The sequence below is a fragment of the Pyxicephalus adspersus genome, chromosome 6 (genome assembly GCF_032062135.1).
Source record: "Pyxicephalus adspersus chromosome 6, UCB_Pads_2.0, whole genome shotgun sequence".
NCBI lineage: Eukaryota > Metazoa > Chordata > Amphibia > Anura > Pyxicephalidae > Pyxicephalus > Pyxicephalus adspersus.
Window position 1 is genome coordinate 13546632 of NC_092863.1, and position 24200 is coordinate 13570831.

A 24200-nucleotide genomic window follows, 5' to 3' on the forward strand; every position below is an offset into this window, starting at 1 on the left:
ATGTGATAGTTGTCTAATTATATATCTATAGAATACTTTTTCTTCTGATCGTTAGCAAGAAGTTTGTTTGTTTTTATTGTAAATTACTTGCTATTACTACTTGCTAAAGTGTGTCCACAGTTCTAATAAGCTAGGCATGTCCAAAGTCCGGCCTGGGGACCAATTGCGGCCTGTGTTCAGATTTCCACCGGCCTGCAGCCTCTGTCATAAAATCAATAATATCCGTCCCACCAGCACTGTTGACCACAGTATAAAATACACGCATAAAAAAAGTAATTTTATATTTCATTTGAGTTGATCAACAGTCAATCAATTATCGGCCTGCTACTCAGTGGGATCAACAGTCATAAATTATCGGCCTGCTACTCGGCGGGCATAATTGGCAGGACAGGAATGTGCACAAGAAATCCCCTACATCATTACAGTGGGCGTGTGCTGTGCTGGACCCACACAGACCATTCCCACCTTGATTCCAAGAACTGACTGACTGACACCGGACTCTGCGCATAGGGCATCCCTCACGTCACCCTGGTGGGCCTGTGCTGTGCGGAAACCCGCACAGACCACGCCCACACTAACCCTGGTTAGAGGTCGGCCCCCACACATTTTCACCTCACCAAATCTGGCCCTCTTTGCAAAAAGTTTGGACAGCCCTGTATTAAACTGTCCACTATTTTTTCTTTGTTATTATTATTTATATGTGAAGTATTTAAAATATAAACCTAAATGAAATAAATAAACGCAGTTCTGTTTTCAATAACATATGTATTTAATTTATTTTTTAGATAACAAACTTTTCCACTTCATGTACACTGAAGCTAAGAACAAGCAGCTCAAAGATTCGCTCATGTGCTGACACAGCATGCTTGTAAAAAGAAAAATGAGAATGACAGCTAGATGAGTTCATGGCGGTGTTAATTCTCCTTTACCTGCAGGTCCATGACAGCCTGAGGGCACAGTAAGTGGATAGATAAATGCTAGCTGTCATTAATGCTGTCTTATCATTCTCATAAACTGATCAGATGTAAAATGAGCCCAAAAGGGAATTTACCATAAGGGTCAGCTGACCACAATGTTCAGATAGTTTGAATGCTGTACATTTAGGACATTTACTTAATATTTACCCAGAGCCGCATTTGTCTTAAACCATTGGAGATATACAGGTTGTATCGTGTATAAGAGTAATCTAGTACATCTGATCAGATATATGATTGTCTTCTATCCAGGGAAAATTATTAGAAACTTAAACACGTGTTTGCAATATTTTGGGACTTCCGCACGATTAATTACTGATTGCTCTGGGTTTCTGCAATGCACGGTGTCAACTTTGGTCACCAGGTTACCCAGCATTCCTGGCTTTCTCTGTGCGTGCTGGGAATTAATAAATTCCTGCAAGCAATGTTACATCATCCCAAGCCAGCCAATCAAGGTGGCTAAAGATCATACTGGAAGAGAAGAAGGAAGAAGATGCCGCCCTGCAAGGGAACAGGGACAGGTGGGTTTAGTTCCCCTATAACACTTATGCCAGCTGTACACATGAGAGTTTACTGTAAACCACTCTCAATTAGCTTTTAATTAAAAAACATAAACTAACCTTCCATCAATACAAATTATGCATTTATCCATATACCCTATTTAATGTACAGCCCTGTGTAATATGTTGGCACTTTATAAAAGTTTAATAAAAATAATATAGGTTATGGTTAATATTCTCTAACATAGGAAGTTGGGTAAAAGATTGAAATACCTAAGGACATGCTGGGTGTATGAGCAGCACTAGAGGTACAGCAGCTACCTAATTCAGACCAATAGGATAGCTTCTTCTGGTAAGCTTAGCCTTTGCCGGGAAATTCCGTGAGCCTGTGGACCAATCAAAGTGCACAAAATAATAGCTGGGGAGGGGGGGGGGGGGTGAGATCATCACATGTCAGGAGGAGAAGGCAGTGGGAGGGGTGGCTGCTATAGACTTGCAGGAAGAAGAAGAGAGAAAAAAAGCATTAAACTAAAGTAGCAAAGTGTGATCAGATCAGGGAGGGGGTGGTAGGAAAGGGTGGCCAAAGTGGGAGCTGTGACAGAGGAAGAAGAAAGCCTGAAAGTCAAGCAGAGAGGCAAAGAGAAGCCATACAAACTGGTAAGAAATCATAATATCTGTTGGATATAGAGGGCTGTGTCTAAACATCTCCAACTAAGTTTGTGCTGAACTTTGTTACTGTACACACAACAGTGAGTGTCATTAACCCTGACATAGCTAAGTAACTGCAAGTGTAAAAAAGAATACTGAATGAATGCTAAAACTGATGTCTTTGTGTGATCTGTCTTTACATATTTCTGTTTTGGGTATTTATACCTGCCCACCTTACATGGCTTTACTATGCATTTTACAAGTTGTGTCCATAAGGGTATATAGGACTGTGCATGTATTTCACTGTACCTTATGGGCAAGCAAGCCCCAGTGTGGCTGTGTTCTGTGGGATCCCCGTCAGATTTATGACCGTGTCAGACTCGCTTGTTCTGAACTTCAATACTCCCAGAATGGTGGATTTCATGGGCCCAACAGTTTTAGGGTGTGCAGAAAAGACTTGTGGCTATTTCGACACCCTAACCCCATGGGGTTGCAAGATACGGGGGTCACAAAGTTGTAAATGCAGGCAAAACTAGATATTTCTTCTTACTCCAAGGAAGGAGGGTTCCATTCTAGAAACCCCAGTCTGCCAGGAACACTAAGTTTGATTGGAGGGCCAACTGATGTGACCACTCTAACAGCAGGCCTCTTCCTGGAGCCCGCTGAGCCCACCTTATTAACAATGGGCTTCTTGCTAAAGCCCCTTGTGGCCACTTTATTAACAAAAGGCATCTGGTTGCAACCCTCTGTGCCCACTTTAATAACAATGGGCATCTGGCTGGAGCCCTCTGTGCCCACTTTAATAACAACGGGCAGCTGGCTGGGGCCCTCTGTGCTCACTTTAATACCAAAGGGCATCTTGCTGGGGCCCTCTGTGTCTACTTTAATAACAAAGGGCATCTGGCTGGGCCCCTCTGTGCCCACTTTATTAACAACAGACATCTTGCTGGGGCCCTCTGTGCCCACTTTAACAACAAAGGGCATCTTGCTGGAGCCCTCTGGTTGTTCTTTACTTTTAATATAGATTTAATTTATTAGGAGTAGAGATGTTTATTTTATTCAGTATTCTGTGAATGTTTTTCTTGCTAAGTGAATAAGTTGAAGCGGTGTTCACTTTCAACACATTTTATTTCCATTTTTCATGCATGTTAACGTTCTCTTTGAAAAATGGCCAGCTTTGATTCTCTTCGTAAATCAATTCATCTTTGCCTATGAGACTTGTGTGCATTTATCATTTTATACTGTATGTGGTTTATTTGTAATCTGTCTTTATCTAGTGAAGTGTTAGGGTCTGTATAGCTGTGCAGTATATTTTGTGTACACGAAAGTGTCAGTTTGCAGCATGCTATGATGAAAGTCAGTTAGTTGTGTGAAGGATAAAAACTCCACATGATGCTGAAATATCTTTGTTCTGTTAAAGCCAGAAACTTTTATTATTATGAACATAATCATTCTTTTCTATGAACCAACTTGTTATCTTATTGATCCCAGTATATTTTTATTATGTCTGATGCCATGATTATTGGAAAATGACTTGGTGGGGCAAGTCATTGTAACGTTTCAATGAGGAGTGAATTGCACACAGATCCCACATGCATCTCTTGGGGGCAAAAGACCTCCACATTTCATTTGCCAGCTCCATCCTCCAGTCCTGACTGTTTCTGGAGGGAATTCACTCTGCTCATATGATTTTATAAATAATATTATAATATGGAATTGCAAGAGGATGTATGCAACTCTTCTGATGCAATAAGAGGAGTAGAACTCCATGGTGGAGGCATAATTTCCAATGATGATGCCTTACCACTGGAGTCCCAAAATGGAAAAAGCAATTAAAAAAAACATTTGATTAATGTCTATCTGTAATCAAATGATCTGATTATATGTAGACTATATAAATGTATAAGTGAACAAGCACAAGGTGTCTTTTGGATGAATTTTGCAGTCGTAGAAAACCTCTATTGCCACTTGGGGGGGGGGGGGGGGCTATTATCCTGATCCAGGCCTAATATACATCTTCTTCACAAAAATGTATTTATTGTTGGCCTTGAGATGAGAAAAGTTGTATTAAAGACATAATTCCTTATCTGCATAACTGTTCTGGGTTGGTGAATTAAAATATTTTTATTATGATGAATAATTATCATCAACTACTACGATCCTCTCATATGTCACAGTGAGTATTAAAACCATACAGCTATTACAAAAAATTGGAAAAGAATCCTGATCACCCTCAATCTAAAAATTCTTGCAAGAGGATCAGTATAACAAACAGGTGACTAGCATTAGCAGAAGGAGAAGATGACAGCAAAACCTAATTTTCATGACAGGTCTCCTTTTATTACCTAGTGAGTCATTGACCTTATTTTTCTCATTGACACTTACAGGTTATGTCCTCTCCCCCAGCCTATGATACTTACTATGGATATATGCAACACATGGGAAGGGGTGGTGCTGTGGCCGGTAGGAGGGGGACCTGTACACCTAGCCATTAGGTTGCTTAAATATCAACTAGTACTAAATAGTTCTTAAAAAAAAGTTACAGTCTATTCTCAGGGAGTTTATGTTGCACATGCTTATTGTGCAGTAACGTGTATTTTGAAGATTGCACTTCATGCACGCATACGTACGTTGCTCCTCCAACAGTCATTCATCTAACAGGGACTTAGTAAAGTTTCATACTGAATTGAGATAATGGCACTGATTTTTTAAAGCTCCCCAAGGCTGAAGAGGATACACTTTCAGCAAGGAAACTGGGTGATCCAGTAAACCTGGAATGGATCTGGTCCAGAATTAAAAACATTTGCAAACAAATAGCAAATTACTTAAGAAATCCATACCAGGTCTGCTGGATCATCCAGCTTTACTGAGCTAAGTGTATCCTCTCCAACCTTGGAAAACTTTTATTAAATCAGGCCCAAAGTGAGTAGTCACAATGAATATTTTTTATTATGTGTGAGCAGACTGATGAGTTTAACTGAAAAAGAGGAAGAGTAAAAACTCCATCACTATAAGCCCTGCTAAGTGATGTAAGGATCAAATATGGCTGTCCGCTGAATATAAATAAGTGGAAAGTATCTACAAAGTTTTAATTACATTAACAATACACTGAGAAGTTTATTTACACAAGGTAAGATATATTTTGCCTAAATAATAATATTAATAAAATATTAGACTATAGATTATCCATAAATTTCAGCTGAAGCCAAAGTTTTGTTTTATTGGGTTACGACCACTGTGAGATTTTTATTGCTGATTGTAGAAGATATATTCACACTGTGAATACTGTGAATACTGTGAATGTGATTGATAAAGTAGGAATACATACAATCAGAACATTTGACATGCTGCATATCAGAAAGGTGCAGGGTCCCTATATATGATTACAAGGTCTTCTTTAATGCAAAGAAGCCTGGTTTGAGTATAAACAATGGAGTTGATTGACTAAAATAGAGAATGTTCACACACTGGTAAACTAGTGATGTGTTTTGCACTTCTATCCCATCATGTGCATGCTCAAAATCTGTTTTTCCGGGTTTTGTTAATATTACACAATAAGGTAATCAAAATTCATTCTCTACTGCTTTAACAAATCTACCACAAAGAATTTAGAAGAATTTATTAAGCTCTTAAGTAAACTCGACTGTTATTTGTTGCCAAGCTAAATTCATATCTATTTCCTTGTTGGTATTCTGCGTATCACAAAAGATATCTGCTGTGAGCTGTTATCACATACATGCCCAGTAATTGTCAGAGAGGAAAAAACCTTCCTGAAACTTTTATACAAAGAGCTCTTTAGATCTTTAAATGATACAAATTAACAATAAGCATGTTAGAGGACTGATCAATAAAATTGTGGTTTGTGACCAGCTGGTTTTGGGATATTTACCAGCCACTGGAGATCCTTTTCTGTTACGACGACCTCCACTCAACAGCCATAGCATGAAATTGATTGTAGACGTGCATGAGCACTGTATAGATAGAACAGTTTTGTTCTATGGAAAGAGGAGGGAACCTGGACTGCATTTTCCCCAATACCAAATAATAGAGGAGATCTGAGATAGCTCTAGACTTTCACCCGAAATGTTCACAAAGCCTTAAGTAGCCACTTGAACCCTAATGCAGAAGCTAGATTTTCACCACAAATAATTGTCTCATGCAATAAACTCCTAAAGCTGCGTACACACTTCCAATTTTTATCGTTGGAAATGAACGACGAACAAACGATTGGCCAAAAATCGTTCGTAAAAAAAGTAACCAACGACGCCGACGAACGAGGATAGTCGTTGGAAATGAACGACCGGACCGGCGGATCGGATTGGACGACGATCGTTGACCATCTATCGTGTGTACGGTCGTTCAGTGATCGTCCATGGTCTGAGCATGCGCGGTGAACGAACGTTCGCTCACTTCCTGTGGTGCACGTCACTTCCTGTATCGTTCAAACGATCGCATCTATCGTGTGTACAATATCTTTGAACGATCGTGTCGTTATCTGTAGGTACAGGATCGGTGCCATGCGATCGTTCGCAGATATCGTGCAGGATCGTTCGTTTACCAACGATAAAAATTGGAAGTCTGTACGTAGCTTATTACTTGTGAGGCTTAGGGCAAAAACTGGCCACTCACACCTCCTATCTTTTTTTTCTTACACATATGTATGCTAGCTAGATGGTTGCTAGATAAAACAAAAACTTGAGTGAGTATCTTTGATGCAAAAACTGCTTGCAACTGTTTTCTAAATTTTGAAAATTAATCCCTGTGAGTTTAAAGAGTTAGTCCACATATTTCTGGTATTTCACTATATTTTTTACTATATCAGGTTATCATTTCTCAACCAGGGTTCTATTAAATCCCTGGGTTCCAAGGATTACTAGGGGTTCTTGAAACAATAGGAAGTGGCAAATTGATCACAACTCACACTGACCACCAAATATTAAATGAAAGGGGTTTCTTCTACACTGACCACTTCTGTATGGGGACACAAACATTTTTACTGCATTTCAGTTGGGTAGTCACTGATTTATTTTAATATTAGTATTACAAACTATTTTTAATAAATAAAAAAGGTCAGCCCTTGGTATCAGACACTTTAGGTATTTCATGTTCTTTAATTTTGCTGAGAACATTTTACAACTTTCTAATCATACCAATGTATTGTGAGCTGTAGGTATAATCCATTCTCTATGACCTATACATTTTTTCAAGGGTTCTTCTTGTATAAGAATAAGTAAAGGACTGTCTTAAGGTCTCCATTAGTTAAATCACTGCCAAATACATACAAAACAACTTTGCCTTTCCAGTTGCTCTTACGGGATGATTTAGCAGGTGGGTGGAGCTGGGAACACACTTTGGCATAAAATAAACCAGTGAATGCATTAATATACCCGCCCTTTTTTATTGTCACCATTCCTACCTGATACTCTTTTGGTCACCATGACAGTTTAAATATAGACTTTCATTCACCTGGTGAAATGTCTTCCGCCCGGTCTGAAACAGAGGAGAAATATTTGTAAAACAAGCAGATGACTGTTCTTACAAATACATTTTTGTAGAAGCTTTTAAAAGTTTCATTACTGGCCACAACTGTTGGAAGTACAACATGTAAATGGTGAGTTGTATTCAAATCAACTTTATCAGGTAAACCACACAGAGACAAGCTGCAGAAACTTAAAGCAACAATTGCAAACCACACAGAGACAAGCTGCAGAAACTTAAAGCAACAACTGAGTTGATCTGAAGGACATATACGGTACTTATGATATGTTCAGAAAGATCAGAGGCATCCACCATTGATTATAATAACCTTAATTGCTGCATTACATACAGAATATAATTTTATTTATTTTAATTAAAGAATGGCTTCTGACAAATTACTAATATCTAATGTATAAAGCTTCTGTCAACATGAAAACATACAAGCTATTTTACAGAAGGCTTTTTGGTCTTTGCCTAAATAGGTTGGTTATTGTGTTGTTTATGTTATTATTATTTTAATAATATTATTATTATGTTTATGTTAGCTTTATATGCAATGAGTAGGGAATTTAAATGCAGTCTGATGCTCACATAGCCTGTAGGGTTTATTTATAAAACAGAGCCTGATGTTCCCCAAACATTCTCTGGTGGAGAATCAAAAAGAGGGAAAGAAGAGAGGGAAAAAAATCAATAGCAGAATTTTTGACAAAGCTCCCTCCCGTCCTAGAAATCCCATGCAATGTGGTCAGTGCATCCTCTTTTGCAGGAATTCAGAACCTCTCTTCTCATCTCTTTAAGATAAAGAGGGGCATTTTGTTGTTCAAAAGAAAAGGGCTCAGTTAGGGCTGACAACACTTCTTGTGATTTCAGGGCAGCAGAAGCAACGTTGTCAGATCACTAGAGAAGGTTAGGAGTGGATTTCTGGCACTTCTTTTTTTTTAGCAACATAGGTAGATGTGTATGTATTACAGCGATGTACTGAATACAACTTTTATACCATAACGCAGAGCTGACATTTAGGTTTCTGTACAGTAGTGTAAGTAGTGTGTATTTTCAACAATCTACAAAGGAGAAAGTATAATTAATGAGCAAATATGGCTGCAGCATGTTCATATATAATTAAAAACTATACACAGGAAAAATACATTTATTAATTACATAATTTACTCTAAACAGACCCCATTCACAATGTAAGAGAATAATATTAAAAAAATGATTTATTTTTATCATTGGAATATTTATAGTTTTAGGCATTGTGCAGACATTGGATTTCTGTTGCTGTGAACTATCTTTTCTGATTATTTCCAGTGAAAGGAGAATGAATGAGCGATGAATACTTGGTGCTATTCAGTTCTGTGATAAGTGGAGGGCAGAGATGAGCAAGGGGCACCAAGCTGCTCCTACATAAGAGAGTACAGGGATTGTCTTTGCTTGGTCCTTCACTGATAAGCTAGGACTGATTGATGAACGATGTTGGGCGACCACTGTACACACATTAGATTTTCATCTAAGATCATTCGGCTTAGAACAGCCACCTAGCGTGTGTATGCAACCACACAGAGCGGTCAGTAAAGAGAATAACGAGTCAATTAAACCATAGCAAATTTTACTGAAATCACAGAACTGGAAGATCATATCTGAATAGATGACTACATACTGCACATTGTTTTTCTTGTCTCACAGAATATGTCTGCACGTGTAGAAAAATTCTTAGGGAAATGGTAATACTAGTCATAGCAAACAACTTCTCAGACCCAAGACGTTCCACCCTACTTTCACTTATTATTTGTTTAAAGATAAGCCACCCTTTGCTGTTTGGATGCTGCCAAAATATAATCTGCATGTCCAAGGACAAATGTTTCAGTTAAAGGAAGTACACATATGCAAAAAATATACAAACTCTTGTCATCGACTTATTACATGCAAGTTCAAGACTATGCTAAGCAAAAAAACAGTGTTACCCATACCTCATATGTAGCCAGAAAAGGGAGACCCGATAGGACAGTGCTTCTCAAATAGGGTTCCTTGCACAACGTTCAATTTGTACTTCTCAGGTCAGTTACCACTGGCATCAAAAATCAAATAGGGTGACATTCTCCTTACTGGTCAGCAATGTAAGAGACATTCTGACCATTACATTAATATACTGTGAGCTGTGGCTATAGTAATTATAGCAAAGGTTCCCAAAGACCTAAAAAGTATTTCAAGTATATAGTGGTCCTATCACAGGCTAAGTGATAACAAAACTATAACTGGGTACCCTATACCATAACTGCTCTATCCCATCCAGTGCTTAACCCAGATTTTTTTTTAAGCCGGGTATAAATAAATTTTAGGCGGGTGGAAGCCCTTGAATTGTGACCTAACGCTTCAGTAACCACCCAAAAACAGCTGGGTGGTTGCTTAAAAGTGCTGGGTGGTGCACCCAGCTAAAACGGGCTGGGGAGAACACTGCCATCTGTACACCTGAGTCTGCAGATAAATACTATGAAGTCATATAAAATAAAGAAAATCTTCTGGAGGTTATTTTAAACTATACAAGGCTGGGCCAAGTATCACTATACTGTATCCTGTATACTGTACACAGTATCCTTTAGTGAACAAGTAAAAAATGGTTTCTGTTGGTACTTGAAGGTTGTTGGTCTTGATTCAAGTGTATAATGTGTCATTCCCAAGTAAACTTCGATATTCAAATGTATTGTGTTATTAATGATACACACAATTGCCCACGTGTTCACAGGTTTTGCTGCCTTTCCAAAATAATGGATTTCCCATTCTTAAATGAGAAACCCATGACATTTGCTGCACGTATAATGAAGTTATTATTACATTTGGCACCACGTTTAACAGTTCTCCTTCTGCACATTCTGCAGTAGATGATTTGGGCTCAAAGACTTCAGTTGCATGCTCTTACTGGAAACCATGCTAAACCATAAAGATACTGCTAGTAAATCATGTCTAATCCTCCCATGTCACACTGTCATAATATTAGTATCCTATATGGGTTTTTGGTCCCCAAAATGTAGTATATCAAGGTAATAAACGTATTGCCAAGCCTGGTTTTAGATAGGTACATAAAAATAGGAGTGAAAGCAAACACAAAATACGGTTTGTTACAGCAACAATTGTGTGAGAAATAATATGTATTTTTAACGTTTCAGAACTCAACAAAGCTCAACTACTTGTGATAAGCATGCAATACATAGCGTAACTGATCATATTCCAAAGTCATAAATTTGGTCAAACAACCACATCAAATGAGTCAAACTCAAAGTTCCCGACGTGTTTCGCTATGTAGGCCTCCTCAGGGGACATCACAGAGACTTATATTGGTAGTGGGTTGGAGTTGCTGAGTAAATTGCTAGTAACAAATGACAGTGAAGTTGGTAGATGGTATGCACAAGATAGTTAAAGTATTGTTGGCATGTTTACAAGCAGAAGTATTGTTAGGACGTTTGCAAGAGGCAGTAGGCACTTATGACTATGAAGCCGTGATATTTTAAGAAAAGTCAGGCTCTTGCGATGTAATCCTGAAGGGGGAGTCGGAAAGAGTATAACTCAGTGTACCTTTGTACTTCGGCTGCTAGTGGTTTGGTGGTTTTCACTTGATTGAGTTTAATGGAGACACCAGGAGCACCACCAGCTGCAAGAGAGGTCCTGGGTTTTAGTGTCAGAATGGGGTAGCAGTTAATCATGATTTGGCCAGAAGGACCCTTGATCAGCCTCAAGTTACTACCGAAAAGAGGTTTCAGATCTCAGGCATACATTTCAAGCCTAGTTCACTATAAACTACTACTTTTGAAATGAATTAGGCCAAGCCAGGTTCACTTTCAGGTTACCATCAATCAGTCCTTTCTTGTACGGCAAAGAAAAAACTGTTCAGTGGTGTCTGTAGTATTTCGCCTGAATAGAGTTAGAAAAGCGTCAGTCGGAGGCCCAGGCTGAGTGAGTCACACTAGAAGGATATCCTGCAGTCCTCAGTGATTAATCTTACAAACACGCCTGGCTGCACATACACATTGCACACACTATAGAAGTGCAGAGTCTGGAGGAGGGACACAGGTGGTGTTGATTATCACCCTGCAAACCTAGCAATTTATAGTAGATCAGATTTGGAGTGGAATATGCGAGCCCCAGTCTACAATGCTAGGATGGGGGGGCTATGGTACATTCAGAAAGTAGACTAGTCAGACATTTTAAAAAGACAATTTAATGGAGAGATCAGGATTTCTTTTTCTCGAAGCAAAACTTTTTGTTTTTGATAGTGTAGATCGGCAACCCTGCCTGGTTTGTACTGCTGTTTGTGTCCCTGCTGCATTTTTCTCTAATGTAGTCATCACAAATGAAAATGATGGAAAACCTGGAAGTCATCACCACAACAGGAATAGAATAGACTATTTAATGTATAGCGCTGCGTAATATGTTGGCGCTATATAAATCCTGTTTAATAATATTAATAATTCTGTACTGGGGTACAGACAGAAAAATTATCTAAAAAAGCCAATAAGCCAGTACCATGAAAATAAAAAAAGAAAACATATGACAGAACATTATTACGGTCTATTTAAAAAGCAATCTGTTGCATCTGTTCGCTGGCAGTTCACAAACTGATCATTATGATGCATTTCCCCTGGAAGATGTGATCGCATTTTACATGCGTGGCACTTGCATGTGTTTGGTGATCATGACCTTTGGGTCCCATGAAACTTGTGGCAGGCGATGCCAGAGTCAGCATGCTGCCTCCTGCTTCCTGTTTGTTACAGCTATACAGTTTCCAGAATGGCAAGAAAACATTTCTCAAGAAGCACAGATCTACACAGAGAGAGAGAGTGTGTGATAGAGAATGAGGGGGAGGAAGGCGGCTGCAGAAGGTGTGGCTCACATTTCTTTATTAACACTGTAATTTCATATTCCAGACGGTTGGAAATGCTGCCTATCGTAGCCATTCACCGTGCAATGGATGTATATGTATAGCCAAATGCCCAGATAATCACGCACATAATAAAGCGTGTATTTATCTCTACAGTACTGTATGCACATAACGCTCAGGTAACGGTGGCGGTTGACCTTGGAATGAACCTACTTTTCTGAGGCCACACACATGCACATATGTAGGTTTGACCTATTTGTCAGCGCTAGGCATTATTTGCCCATATAAGCCTTCCCATTGCCAAGGTTGCTGGGAATTGTGGTTTGCTGGAGCTTGATCCAGTTAGCCAAGCCTGCTTGAACTTCAGATAAGGGATGAATGCGATCATAGCAATGGCTGCGGGTAATCAAAGCTGTGGCAATGGTAATGGGACTTGAGGCTTCCAGAAAGGATTGGCGGATTTTGATAAGGGTTGCAATTCGTAGCAATAATTTGCACAGGGTAGGGTTGCACTTACTAGCTACAAGAAGCACTTGTGGGTAACAGAAGTGCTCATTATCGGTTTCAAAGTTTGTAATTAATGTAGAATAAGCTGTATGATCGTACATAAAAATGAGGCCAGAGTTCTGCTTTCTTGTACAAAAATCATTGCAATCCCTCTAGCATTGTGGCCCACATAGATTACAATTATCTACTGTGATTACAGGTGGTGAAACCACAGACAACAACAAACCTGTTACCAAAGAGAAAACAAAAACAAAGATGAAGGATGATGTTAAACAAAATGGAGAAGAAATGATGAAAGCAGACAAAGGAAAAGCTCAATGTGATTATCTGGCATGGGTTGTGAATTACCGGGAAGAGGGGTGCAGGATAGGGGATACAGAGAGGAGGAGACAGGCGAGCATGGAAAAGGGAGGTTCTCTTACTGGCAGGCTTGGCTGACCTTGCTACAGAAACCGAAAGTGCTATATACACAGTGTTAATATAGTATTCTAACTCTTCAGTTTCAGGCATATGGAGGCTGCAGTCAGCTGTCTCTGAAGTAAGTCTCTGAATTTACATAAATAAATCGCAAAGTGTCTGTAGGGTAAAACTGCATCAGAGTTTTTATTCTTCTTTTTGTGTTGCTTTGGTACATACCTGTTACCCCTGCTGTCAGCAGTACACAGGATAAAACATCTCTGCTTGCAGTGAACACTAATATCTTTGCATTGTATAGAATCTATATAATGTACTGGGGTCCAGATGTTACGGATACACCGGCTGAGCATTATGGGATTGATATGTGAGAAATAGGTATGTTATATCGGTTTACCTACAATGGAGAAAATATGCAGCAATGAGATATGTACTTTATAAAGGTAAATTTGTGAGCTGTGTGATATTTGCTGATGGTGAACCAGTCAGTCATTGAAAATAAAGGCACCAGGATAATTCTAAGGCTGTGAATGTGAGATTTTCCTATCAATGAACTAAACCCTATCAATGAACTTCATTTATGTTGTTCCCTTTTAGTAAGCCCATTATGTATGTTTATGCATGTGTGTGTATTATATATATATATATTTATATACACACACACACACGTTCTGTTAAATCTGTTTAATAAGTGCCAGAAATGCCTGTTTGCTTATCATTTTCTGTCTGCATGTGCTGGGGTTTGTTTAATGGGGCAGTATAAGCTATTCACACAGTAAAGTCAATGATCAACTTTCACTTAGCTGAGTGGGTGGAGCAGGGGTGCCCACACTTTTTTGGCTCGATCAAGTCAAAATGAATTACCAACAATAAAAATGCTATCCATATATTTATTTATATATATCTAGTATACTTTATAAAATATTTACCTTGCATAAAAGCATGAACACAGATGGCACAATATAATTCTGTACATTTTCGTCCGTTACCTTATTCGGATGACGTCTTAAACTGAATGTAATCAGCCAAGTTGCATGGTCCAGACAGTAGTTGCTGGTAGCCAGCCTTAAATAGACTTCCAAATGATCAGCAGTCATGGTGGAACGATATTTTGACTTAACTCCTGTGCACGGTAGAGTTTATTTTAAAAGGCAGGGCTCCGCCATCTACTCGCGTTGCCTTTGCAATCTACTGGTAGATCGTGATCCACCTGTTGGGCACCCCTGGGGTAGAGTAAAGCTTTCCAGACTTTTGCCATCCAATCACATGCAAGCATTTTCATTTTTTACATTTCCTTGTATGTGATTGGGTGTCTTTTGTGGTTTTTCACCATATTCACTCAGCCAGCCAATTGAATCATTCTCATGTTTGGATTCAAGGAGGAAGGAAGCTGTTTTGTAGTCTTAACTTTGTGATAATATATTGATGCAATATGGTAAATTAGTAATGCCCTTAAGAAAACTAAGGCTATCATCATATCCAAGGACGGGTAGATTACAATTTAATATGTTTTGTTCCTGTGCCTAAATACATTTTTTTTACATTGATTGAGGTTGTCGATTTGAATGTTGGGAGACCAGAAATATAATGCAGAAACCCTGCATAGGTTTTGTAATATCCAGTCTCTGCATTCACGTTGGTTCCATCAATAAGGAAGTCCAGATAAAAACATAAATCATATCAAGTCGTCTTGGGTGGACATTTATTAGGCATGAGAAAATATTTTAGATTTAATAACCCTTGGATATAATGCCAGCCTACCACTTCCAGTAAAACCGATCTCTTAACATGCAGTCGTGTATTTCATCATATTTCGAGTTATAATTGATTTCTGGACACACCCTGGTTTATCTGGATTATCTGCATCTCTAAATTTTTGCAGAAGGCTCTTGGTTCTTCCTTGTTTCCTATACAATACCCATACGATCTTCTAGTTAAATCCTAAATGTTGCCAGGTTTATTGAATCACCTTTAAAGCTCATCTGGCCTGTGCTCAATTATTACTGCTTGAATTGATCATTAGATATTGTTGTGAGTTTTGGGAATAATAGCTGTACAGACATGCTGCTCGGCCGCCTGCCAAGCAGTCTGTTCTATGGAGAGGACCAGGGTGTCCTGCTGCAGGGACTACAATAATTAGGCCATAGTGGTAGATGGTGATCTGCCTTTTAGTTTTCTGTTACCACAGATCAATAAATAAGATTGTGGAACGACTACACTGATGGTAAGTTTTCATGAATAATCATCTCCAGCATCAGAATGGACCTCCAGACAGGAAGGTAGCAGAACTATATCATGTGCAGAACAGTATCATGTAACATAAGTTTGAAGCCTCACTCCTGTTAAATATTGCTTCATCTGGTTTCAGTTTATTTGGCTTTGATTGCTATTAGATCTCATAGGGTACATGTATTTAGACTCTTTTTTTTTTTGGCCAGCATCTCTGGATCGGATCATATTGCCAGATCACACAAAGATGTAAGAACAACCTCTAGCAATATTAACAAATAAATATGTTGTGTTCAACACAGAATTTTTTTTAAGCTGGGTGGGAAGAAATCGTAGGTTGGTGGGAGCCCCTCTATTGTGACCCAACTCTTCAGTAACCACCCAAAACAGCTGGGTGGTGCGCCCGGCTAAAAGAGGCTGGGGAGAACCCTGCATGTAAAATATTCACTGTGGCAGCTGTTACTAGAATCAGGAGGCATTCACAAAATTATTGCCTTAAGGACTAATAACAACAGCCTCTTTTATCAAGTAGCAAGCCATTGGGCCTTGCAAATGTTTGTCCTTATCAAAAGTAAACCCTAAAAACAAATATCGGCTTCCAGTGCTATTTTTTTTTTTAATAGAAAGCGTCAGGGCTGTAGTGCCAATCCTGGGACTTCAGAACCAAGACTTTTCCAAAGGGTTCTTCCAAAGGTTGCTAGGGGTTCCATGAGCAGCTTGGATCTCTTAGGTCAGTTTAACTGGCACAAATTCTTCGCAGAGACCAACAATGTAGGAGGCATTTATCCCCTTGACCACCTCACATATACTGTGAGATGTGGTTATAGTAATTATAGCAAGGGTTGCTTGAAGACCTGGAACTTATTTTAAAGGCTTCCCCCATGTTAAAAAGAAATACAATTCTAGTAGGTCAATTATAAGGAACAAGCATGCAGCTAGGGAAATGTAAAAGCTCATCTTGAATATTTGTTCCAAGTCAGTGACTCAAAAGGTTGCTAAGCCCGATTCAGAATGCCTACACTTTTTAATGACATCTCAGTAATGGCAGCTTATATATATATATATATATATATATTTCCTATTGGTGCAACAATTCTAATCCAGGTCCAGGTGATGTCAACAGTAAACTTCATCATAATAACAGGGATTTACCTTTGTGGAGATCAGTTAAAAACATTTTTATTGGCTTAATGTCATTGCTGCTCCTGACACTTTATTGCATAAGCTGTATTATTTTTTTTTTTTTTTTTTAGTACCGCTGACAGGAGCTGCAATGGGGAGTCACATTATACTTTTCTTTTGAAACCGTAATTAACTTTCCAGGAAGGTATGACAGATTTTTGTAAATGCTCCAAACAGGTACAAACAGGATCCAGCTGAACAAAACAAATTCATAGTTGAATATTATACACATTATAGAAGTGTCATAGTTGTTTAATTCAAAGAATTGGGAAACTGGTTTCCTTTTAAAGACTCTATAAGGAAGACCTGATACTCTTACACAACCAATATTACATCCAATTATATATCCAGCAAGAACTTTATCCCCTTTAGAGGAGGCAGGTCCAGGGAGTGACATTGTGAAAACAGTATGGCTGTGCTCGCTCCACCTCATACAAAATACTGACTGACAGTTTAACTGAATAGAAACATTGGCCATTACATCATAGAGGTGTTTTGTTTATGGCTCAGGAATTTGTGAAATGCAAATAAGAAGGACTCACACGAGTCAATAGAAATGGTACCCTTTTGCAATAAAAAAGAAGGTAGATTTCTCTGGTGTCCTACCTTCCTGCCATTCCAGTGTGGGAATTTGGGCATTTGATAGTTCACACTTTGTTATCTTCTTCTGGTCCTGTTTTTCTCTACAATTAGGGGTTCCTTGAGCCATGAGCAGTTTATACCCTTCAGATCACATTAGGGAATACCAATAATTTTTTGGCAATCTGTAAGGGTGACATTCGCCCCACCGACGACCTGTGAGCTGTGGATATACAGTAGTGGTTAAAGAAAAGGGATTCCCTGCAAATTAGAAAGTTATTTCAAAAGTTCCCCATGTTAAAAAAGGTTTGGAAAGGCTGTCCTGATCCCTATATCACATCAGGAGTCATCAGCACTGATATGGAGGTCAGAGGCTCTCTATATTTTAACAATATTTTCATGTATTTAGCTTTCTACATTACTTTTATGAACATACATTCTTTAGAGGAAACTTCATCATTTAGCCAAGCACAGTGGGACCTTCTATGGCTCTTTCACAAACTTGCTTGAACCATGTGGTCACAAACACAAATGACAAAGCACACAGTTCATTCGCAGACATGATTTGTTAGAGTCATTCAGCAAATAAGGATACCAACAATAGATTTAGGTCATAGACAGGCACAGAAGACTAATGCCAGAATTATTTTTAGGAGGTAGGCTGTTAGTTGTGCATCAAGCAGTGTTTTTTATGAACTTTGCTCTAGTTTAAACAATGTGGTTGTGCCATATGCCCCCACACAATACGTACACATGATGTAGGGAAAATGAAAGTATTATACTTCTGCAATAACCTGTTCAGCCTGCTCAGTCCACCCAGAAGAGAAATGCCAAACATTTCTGAAACTCTTTTCTATATCTATATTCATTCACTAGCAGCAAACATTAAAAGGGTTCTGGTTACAGACCTGACAATACATTTGATCATTTGTAGTTACAACCAGGGTCATGGACCCCATTTCTGTTCTTGAGAAACCTAGTCCATCTAAAAAAGGTTTATCTATGTATTAAATATGTTAAACCCACTTCTACCATACTACAAAATGTATATTCCACTAGTGACCTTCTAGCATTTAGGTCCTAAGTCTACAGGCTTTGTTCGGAGATCAATAACCATTCACTGACCTGCAATTGACCTCTTTCTGACCTGCATTTAACATGCTTTAGGCAGGATTTGCATTCTGGTACATTTTTAGGGGAATGAATATCCCATCTGATATAAACAAAACCCCTTTGACACAGTCCCAAATTGTTTAGGTAGAGGTTGCAAAACAAAAACAAATGAAAAACTCCTAACATTTATCAACAATCCCTTCACTTTCCATAATTTCCTAAATATATTAGAGGATTTTCTATCCTTGAAGTTCTGGGTATAAAGATTTGAAAATAAAAATGCACCAATAGGTGCAAAAGTGAGTTTTGATTTTTATGAATTTACTCTGAGAAACAATAGGAGCCACAGGAAAGAAAGAATCCTTCTGCATTACTACATATCAGTATACCTTAACATCTCAGCTTTGTTTGGCTTAATTTTATATCCACATATTATGATTTAAAAATTTGAATAATCTCTGGTATGGTGTAACAGGTTTTTTTTACCAATATTACTACACAATAAAGACAACATGGAATATTGAATAATGTTTTGTCATTTCAGGCCAGCACATATTTGAAAGATGGCGATAGACTCGCACAAAGGTCAAAACCTAGTCTACACCAAAGCCCCCGGGTACCCGCCGTTCAGTCTGTCTCAGTTTGCTGGGATTATCAAAAACAAAGAAAACCAAGAAAATGACTGTGCTCTCCTGAAAAACAAGGACAGCCACTGGGCCAAATTATTTTTAAATGGGACGGCCACGGAGAAGAAAGAGAGTTCGGCCATGGGAATCTCCATCATAGCACAGCCCGAATGTAAGATTTGGCAATGGTTCTATGCCACCATTTTTTTTAACTATTTCTCTTCCTCTATATCTTATATAACTCACTGTGTGACATCAATTTCTCAAAACTAATGCAATAATATTCTTTATTTCATGTACAGGCCTGCCTTGTTGCCCAAGTCTTCTATTAAAATGTGTATTATTTCTCATTACTTTTACTTAACTAAGATCTAACTCCTACAGCTGAATATTTACATACACTTACCTTCACCATAGCAGTTCTGCCTTCTATTGATCTGTGTGAATACTCTTTAACAATTTTGTTTCCTTCTAGGTGAGAATAATCCACAGATATGCCCAACTTCCCCAGAAGGTCCCATGTACATCCCAGACTCAAAACAGTACAGGTAAGGAATCTGATAATCTGTTCATTCTATATAGACAATGCTACATCTGAATCTCAAGTGATCCTTTTTATTTCAATCAGGGTGTCCTTATTTTTGGCTAGTACTGGATAGCAGTAAAAACCCAGGAACCCTAATCCCTTCCTATATTATCCAAAACTAGAAACCTAGCTTAGAATGCTGTTTAGAACAGTGTTTGTAATACAGGGTTCAACGGGACCATATGGTTCCTCCAGAAGTTGCTAAGGGTTGCTTGAGCAAATAGTGAATCTCGGTCAGTTATCTGGGAGTCTAATGATTCGTTTGGCTAGGAATCTTTCCAATGGACCGCAGTAGGAGAAGTATTCAAAAAAAAAGTTCAGAAAGACTGGTTTAGTTTGTTAATTTGTTGGGATGTTATCTTCAAATGACATCAATGGATTAGAGACTTGATGAAAGTTTTAATGCCAAATAACAGCTTTTATCCAAAAATGAGGGAGGGGGACAGAGGGATTTAGAGGTGAAAGGCAAACAGGTCATTGTAAATCGGGGACATTTGGGAGGTCAGTTGTATTTATTAAAAGGTACTGTCTACCGGACCCCTGGGGTTGGACCAGCTCTGATTAAAGTGCAAAGGTAAAAGGCTGACAGCCCATATTAAAAATATTGCAGCACTAGAAGACATGCTTGCTTTACAAGCCCACATTTCATCCCAATAGCTGTCATAATTCATATAATAATGTTATTAGTTATTCAATAATAATCATAAATATAGAAATGTAGGTATATTCACACCAATTCTGTTAGAAATGTTCAAGCGATGGTCTGCCATGTTCTTTTATTTTTTCTCTTGTGACCTCTAAGGATCCATAGCTGCTTTGCTTCTATTTTTGAGTGGTAGGAGGATGATATTGCCCTGGTGTCCTCAATATTTTCTTTTTTATTACTTTTTTCAGTCTGGCTGTAAGCATTGAGCACATTCCAAACAATGTGGTGCATGCTACAGAGGGTAAACCAGCACAGCCCAAACAATTTGTCAAAGGTAAAAAGAAGAGGCGTAAAAGGAGCATTAAGGAAGACAGTCAAAAGCCAGCCAAAAGAGGCCAGACTACACCAGAACAGGAAACACTATTTTCAATACCTGTACAGGTAAGAGTTTCATAGCTAAAACACCCAAATAAATATTTCAAGTTAGAGCGCCATCTGGTGGGTATTAATATCACCGCCCAATCCTATATGCAGCCCCTTAGGATAAATTTAATATATATTTGACACAAATGGAAATGTATAATATTTTCTGTCCTGATATATTGTTTTTGCTTTTAAACTGTTTGCCAGTTTGATTTAGCTTTTCATTTTATGTTATGGTACCATAGGACGATGAATCTCAGTCAAAGCCATGGGATAGCAATGACATTTTGGACTTCTGCTCCAAGCAAAAACACAACAGAAAACTTATTGATTTTCAACCTCAAAAAATACAGCCAACTGATGGCAACAAGAACTGTCTCCACAAGCTCATCAGTCCAGTTCAGTACTTCTGTCACATAGGAGCTGGAAAACTGCAGCCTCCCAGTTCTTCATATTTTAATGATCTGCTGTCTGGAAAAATCAGTCCCTTGGGACTAGGCCACTACGAAGACCAGATCAACTCAAAGTGGGGCTCCTACAAGCTCATAGACTCCTGCACAGACTCAAAAACCCATTCTGTGGAAGAGGGGGTGTTGTCAGCTCTGAGGGGAAGTGTGAGCTTTGGTGAGCCAGACAATCTCTGCCTATTTGCAAAGGCTTGGGAGACAGAGGATGAGGATTCTGAGCCTGTGGACAATGAGGGGATCCTGTTCAAAGAGGTAAGAGGACATCTGGTTATTTTACTTGTCTTGGTTCCCTTGCATCACACAGAGGATAATTTGTATTATAGACAGATAAATGCAAATATCAGGCAGAAAAGTTCTAACCTATAGTGAGAAGTATGACAGAGTTGTCTGATAAGGACTAGGTAATTCCAGAAGTATTCAAGAAAATGTATCTGGAAGTTCTCTGAAGGTGTAAGTTCACCTTTACATGTTACATTCAGATGGTGGCTGAACAGCACGGTGCATGTTAATGGATAAATATGCCCATACGATTTCCTTTAGGAAATGATGGCTGAGGATTATGAATATCGAGAAGATATCCACTGGGACAAATCTGGTGATGCTCTGGGCAGTGGTGCTTTCGGAGATGTTTATTTGGGAAAGGACAAGACATCGGGATTTCAATTTGCAGCCAAAAAGGTATGAAAAAGGTTGTAGGCTTGTGGTCTTGTTTTTCAATGTTGTCAATGGGAATCTTGTCCAGTGATAACTTTTCTCCTAAACATCAGCTGTCTGTTTTAACTAGTAACATCTTTCCCCCTCTCCGACAGATCCATGTAAGCACATTTCGATCTCAGGAGCTGACCTGCTGCCTGTCTGTAAATTCTGATAAAATAGTCCCAGTGTATGGGGCAATTCGAGAAGGACCCTGGATCACCGTGTTCATGAAGATGATGAACGGTAATACATTTTTCTATTACTATTTCTTCTGATGATATATGTATAGAAAGTGAAGGAGAATCCAATAACTAAACTCCAGGGAAACAGATAAAATATATATTCAGGTACTTACACTGAAATAAAAAAATAAAAAAAAACATTTAGGGATGTATGCAAGAATAAAGGGTTATGTTTTGAATGTGTTTATGATACACATTCATTTGTGTACTTTATCTGTCTGGAGTTCAGCCTTAGAGAATGCTCATTTATTTGTTTTGATGGTGGTTGGCTCATTTAGAAAAAGATTAACAATAAATAAAAATGCAAGATGCATTACCTGTGCCGCATGCAATATAATATAATATAACACAACAATCAATATTCTGTCTTTTAGGAGGCTCTCTGGGCCAGCTGATAAAGAAAAGTGGCTATTTACCAGAAGACAGAGCTCTCCATTACATGTCGCAGGTTTTTCAGGGCCTCAAACATCTACATGCGGACAGGATAGTACATGGAGACGTTAAAGGTAAGCTGCACATCCCTAGGTCTCAGTATAGGCTTTAAACTGAAATTGTAATGTGTAGATTATAGATTCTTAAAGGCCAAAGGACTTTAAGTTTAAATCAGGGAAGTACATTTCAGGTAACCAAAACCATAAGTGGCCAAAGTAATAGAGTTCATTTCCTTCCGAAAGCAGTCACAACCTTAGCATAACATCCTCTCATCTGCTAGTAGAGAAAGACCATCAATGGGAAGCCATGGTCATCCTGCAAACACAGGCAGTGTGATCCCCAGCCCCTTTTTTTCGGGCGCACCACCTGGCAATTTTAGGTGACAACACGGGGTGGTTACTGAAAAGTTGGGTCACAATACAGGCGCCACCACAGCTACCTACAGCTTATAAAAAAAATTCTGGGGGAAATAAAGACATGTAATACTTAGTCAGAGCTGGAACACTTTATCTATAGGGGAGAGGGCTCTACACAGAGAATAAGGGTCCCTCTCTACAGCATGCTGGCAAGGGACAGCTTTTTAAACTCTGTGATTGCTTTCTAAATAAAAGGAACTGTACAATTTAGACCCACTTTTTTGATGCCTCAAGGATGTATTAAGCAGATTTAAACTAATGGTTCATTTGTCAATTAAAAACCTACTGAATACCATGCATACATCTTGTATATTGTTTTTTTATGTTCACTCACTTTTATAGCTACTCAAACCTATCATGTCTATTTTTAGCTGATAATGTTCTCCTGAATGAAGACCACAGCACAGCGTACCTGTGTGACTTTGGGCATGCTGCTCACCTCCCTCCTGGTAGTTCAGGCACAAACCTTCTGACAGGTGAGTGGTTTTAGTCTTAGATCACATATTACACTACCTGTTCAGGTCCCAGTCATAATTTATAAAAGCTGGGATGAATGACCATGTTAGGTGTGAAAAGCTGAAAAATTATTCTGGGGGTTGTTGTGGTTTACACTATCCCCCAACTACTGTTGAAAGGAACAGGGGAGCAGGTGCGATTAGGCACTTTATTAGGTAATTTATGTTTAACATCTAATATCTGCTTACATCCTGAGTGCCAGAATACTGGGACTTGGTAAGAGCACATGACAACTGCTAAAAGTGGACCTATGATGTTCCCATGGAGAACAAAGCAATCGGTTCTTTAAATCCCGGCCCCTTATCTGCACATACATGTACAGTTTGCAAAGAAACAGAGCTAGCAATAGCAGTACGTAAACAGTAATACTATGATCCTAATTATTAATTTGAAAGTAACACTTGTAGTGATTTATACCATTGTGATAACGGGTCTTCTTGTTTTACTGCAGCCAACTATGTACCAGGTACGGAGACGCACATGGCCCCTGAAATAGTGCACGGGGATCCCTGTGGCACAAAGGTAGATGTGTGGAGTGCATGTTGCATGCTTCTTCACATGCTGAATGGCTGGCACCCATGGAGCCGAACACATGCTGCACCTTTATGTCTGAAGGTAATTACAATATTTATAAATGGATACAAAAGTACCCTTTA

At 38.8% G+C, this 24200-nt stretch overlaps 1 protein-coding gene across 4 annotated transcripts in view; it reads left to right on the top strand.

Annotated features, from left to right (window-relative positions):
• The first annotated feature begins 1941 nt into the window (after positions 1-1941).
• MAP3K14 (mitogen-activated protein kinase kinase kinase 14) overlaps positions 1942-24200 on the top strand; it is a 28013-nt gene continuing 5754 nt past the window's right edge. Inside the window, exons 1-11 of one of the 4 annotated variants that reach the window (XM_072414634.1) lie at positions 12767-13769; positions 16874-16979; positions 19039-19292; positions 19596-19668; positions 20601-20793; positions 21021-21494; positions 21783-21920; positions 22052-22181; positions 22555-22686; positions 23400-23504; positions 23996-24159. In XM_072414634.1, coding sequence (XP_072270735.1) covers positions 19058-19292; positions 19596-19668; positions 20601-20793; positions 21021-21494; positions 21783-21920; positions 22052-22181; positions 22555-22686; positions 23400-23504; positions 23996-24159 — 1644 coding nt within the window. In that variant the 5' untranslated portion in view covers positions 12767-13769; positions 16874-16979; positions 19039-19057. Of the gene's footprint in view, positions 2132-12766; positions 13770-16820; positions 16980-19038; positions 19293-19595; positions 19669-20600; positions 20794-21020; positions 21495-21782; positions 21921-22051; positions 22182-22554; positions 22687-23399; positions 23505-23995; positions 24160-24200 lie in introns of those variants that run through there. The other 3 variants (XM_072414631.1, XM_072414635.1, XM_072414633.1) reach the window with 3 other exon arrangements.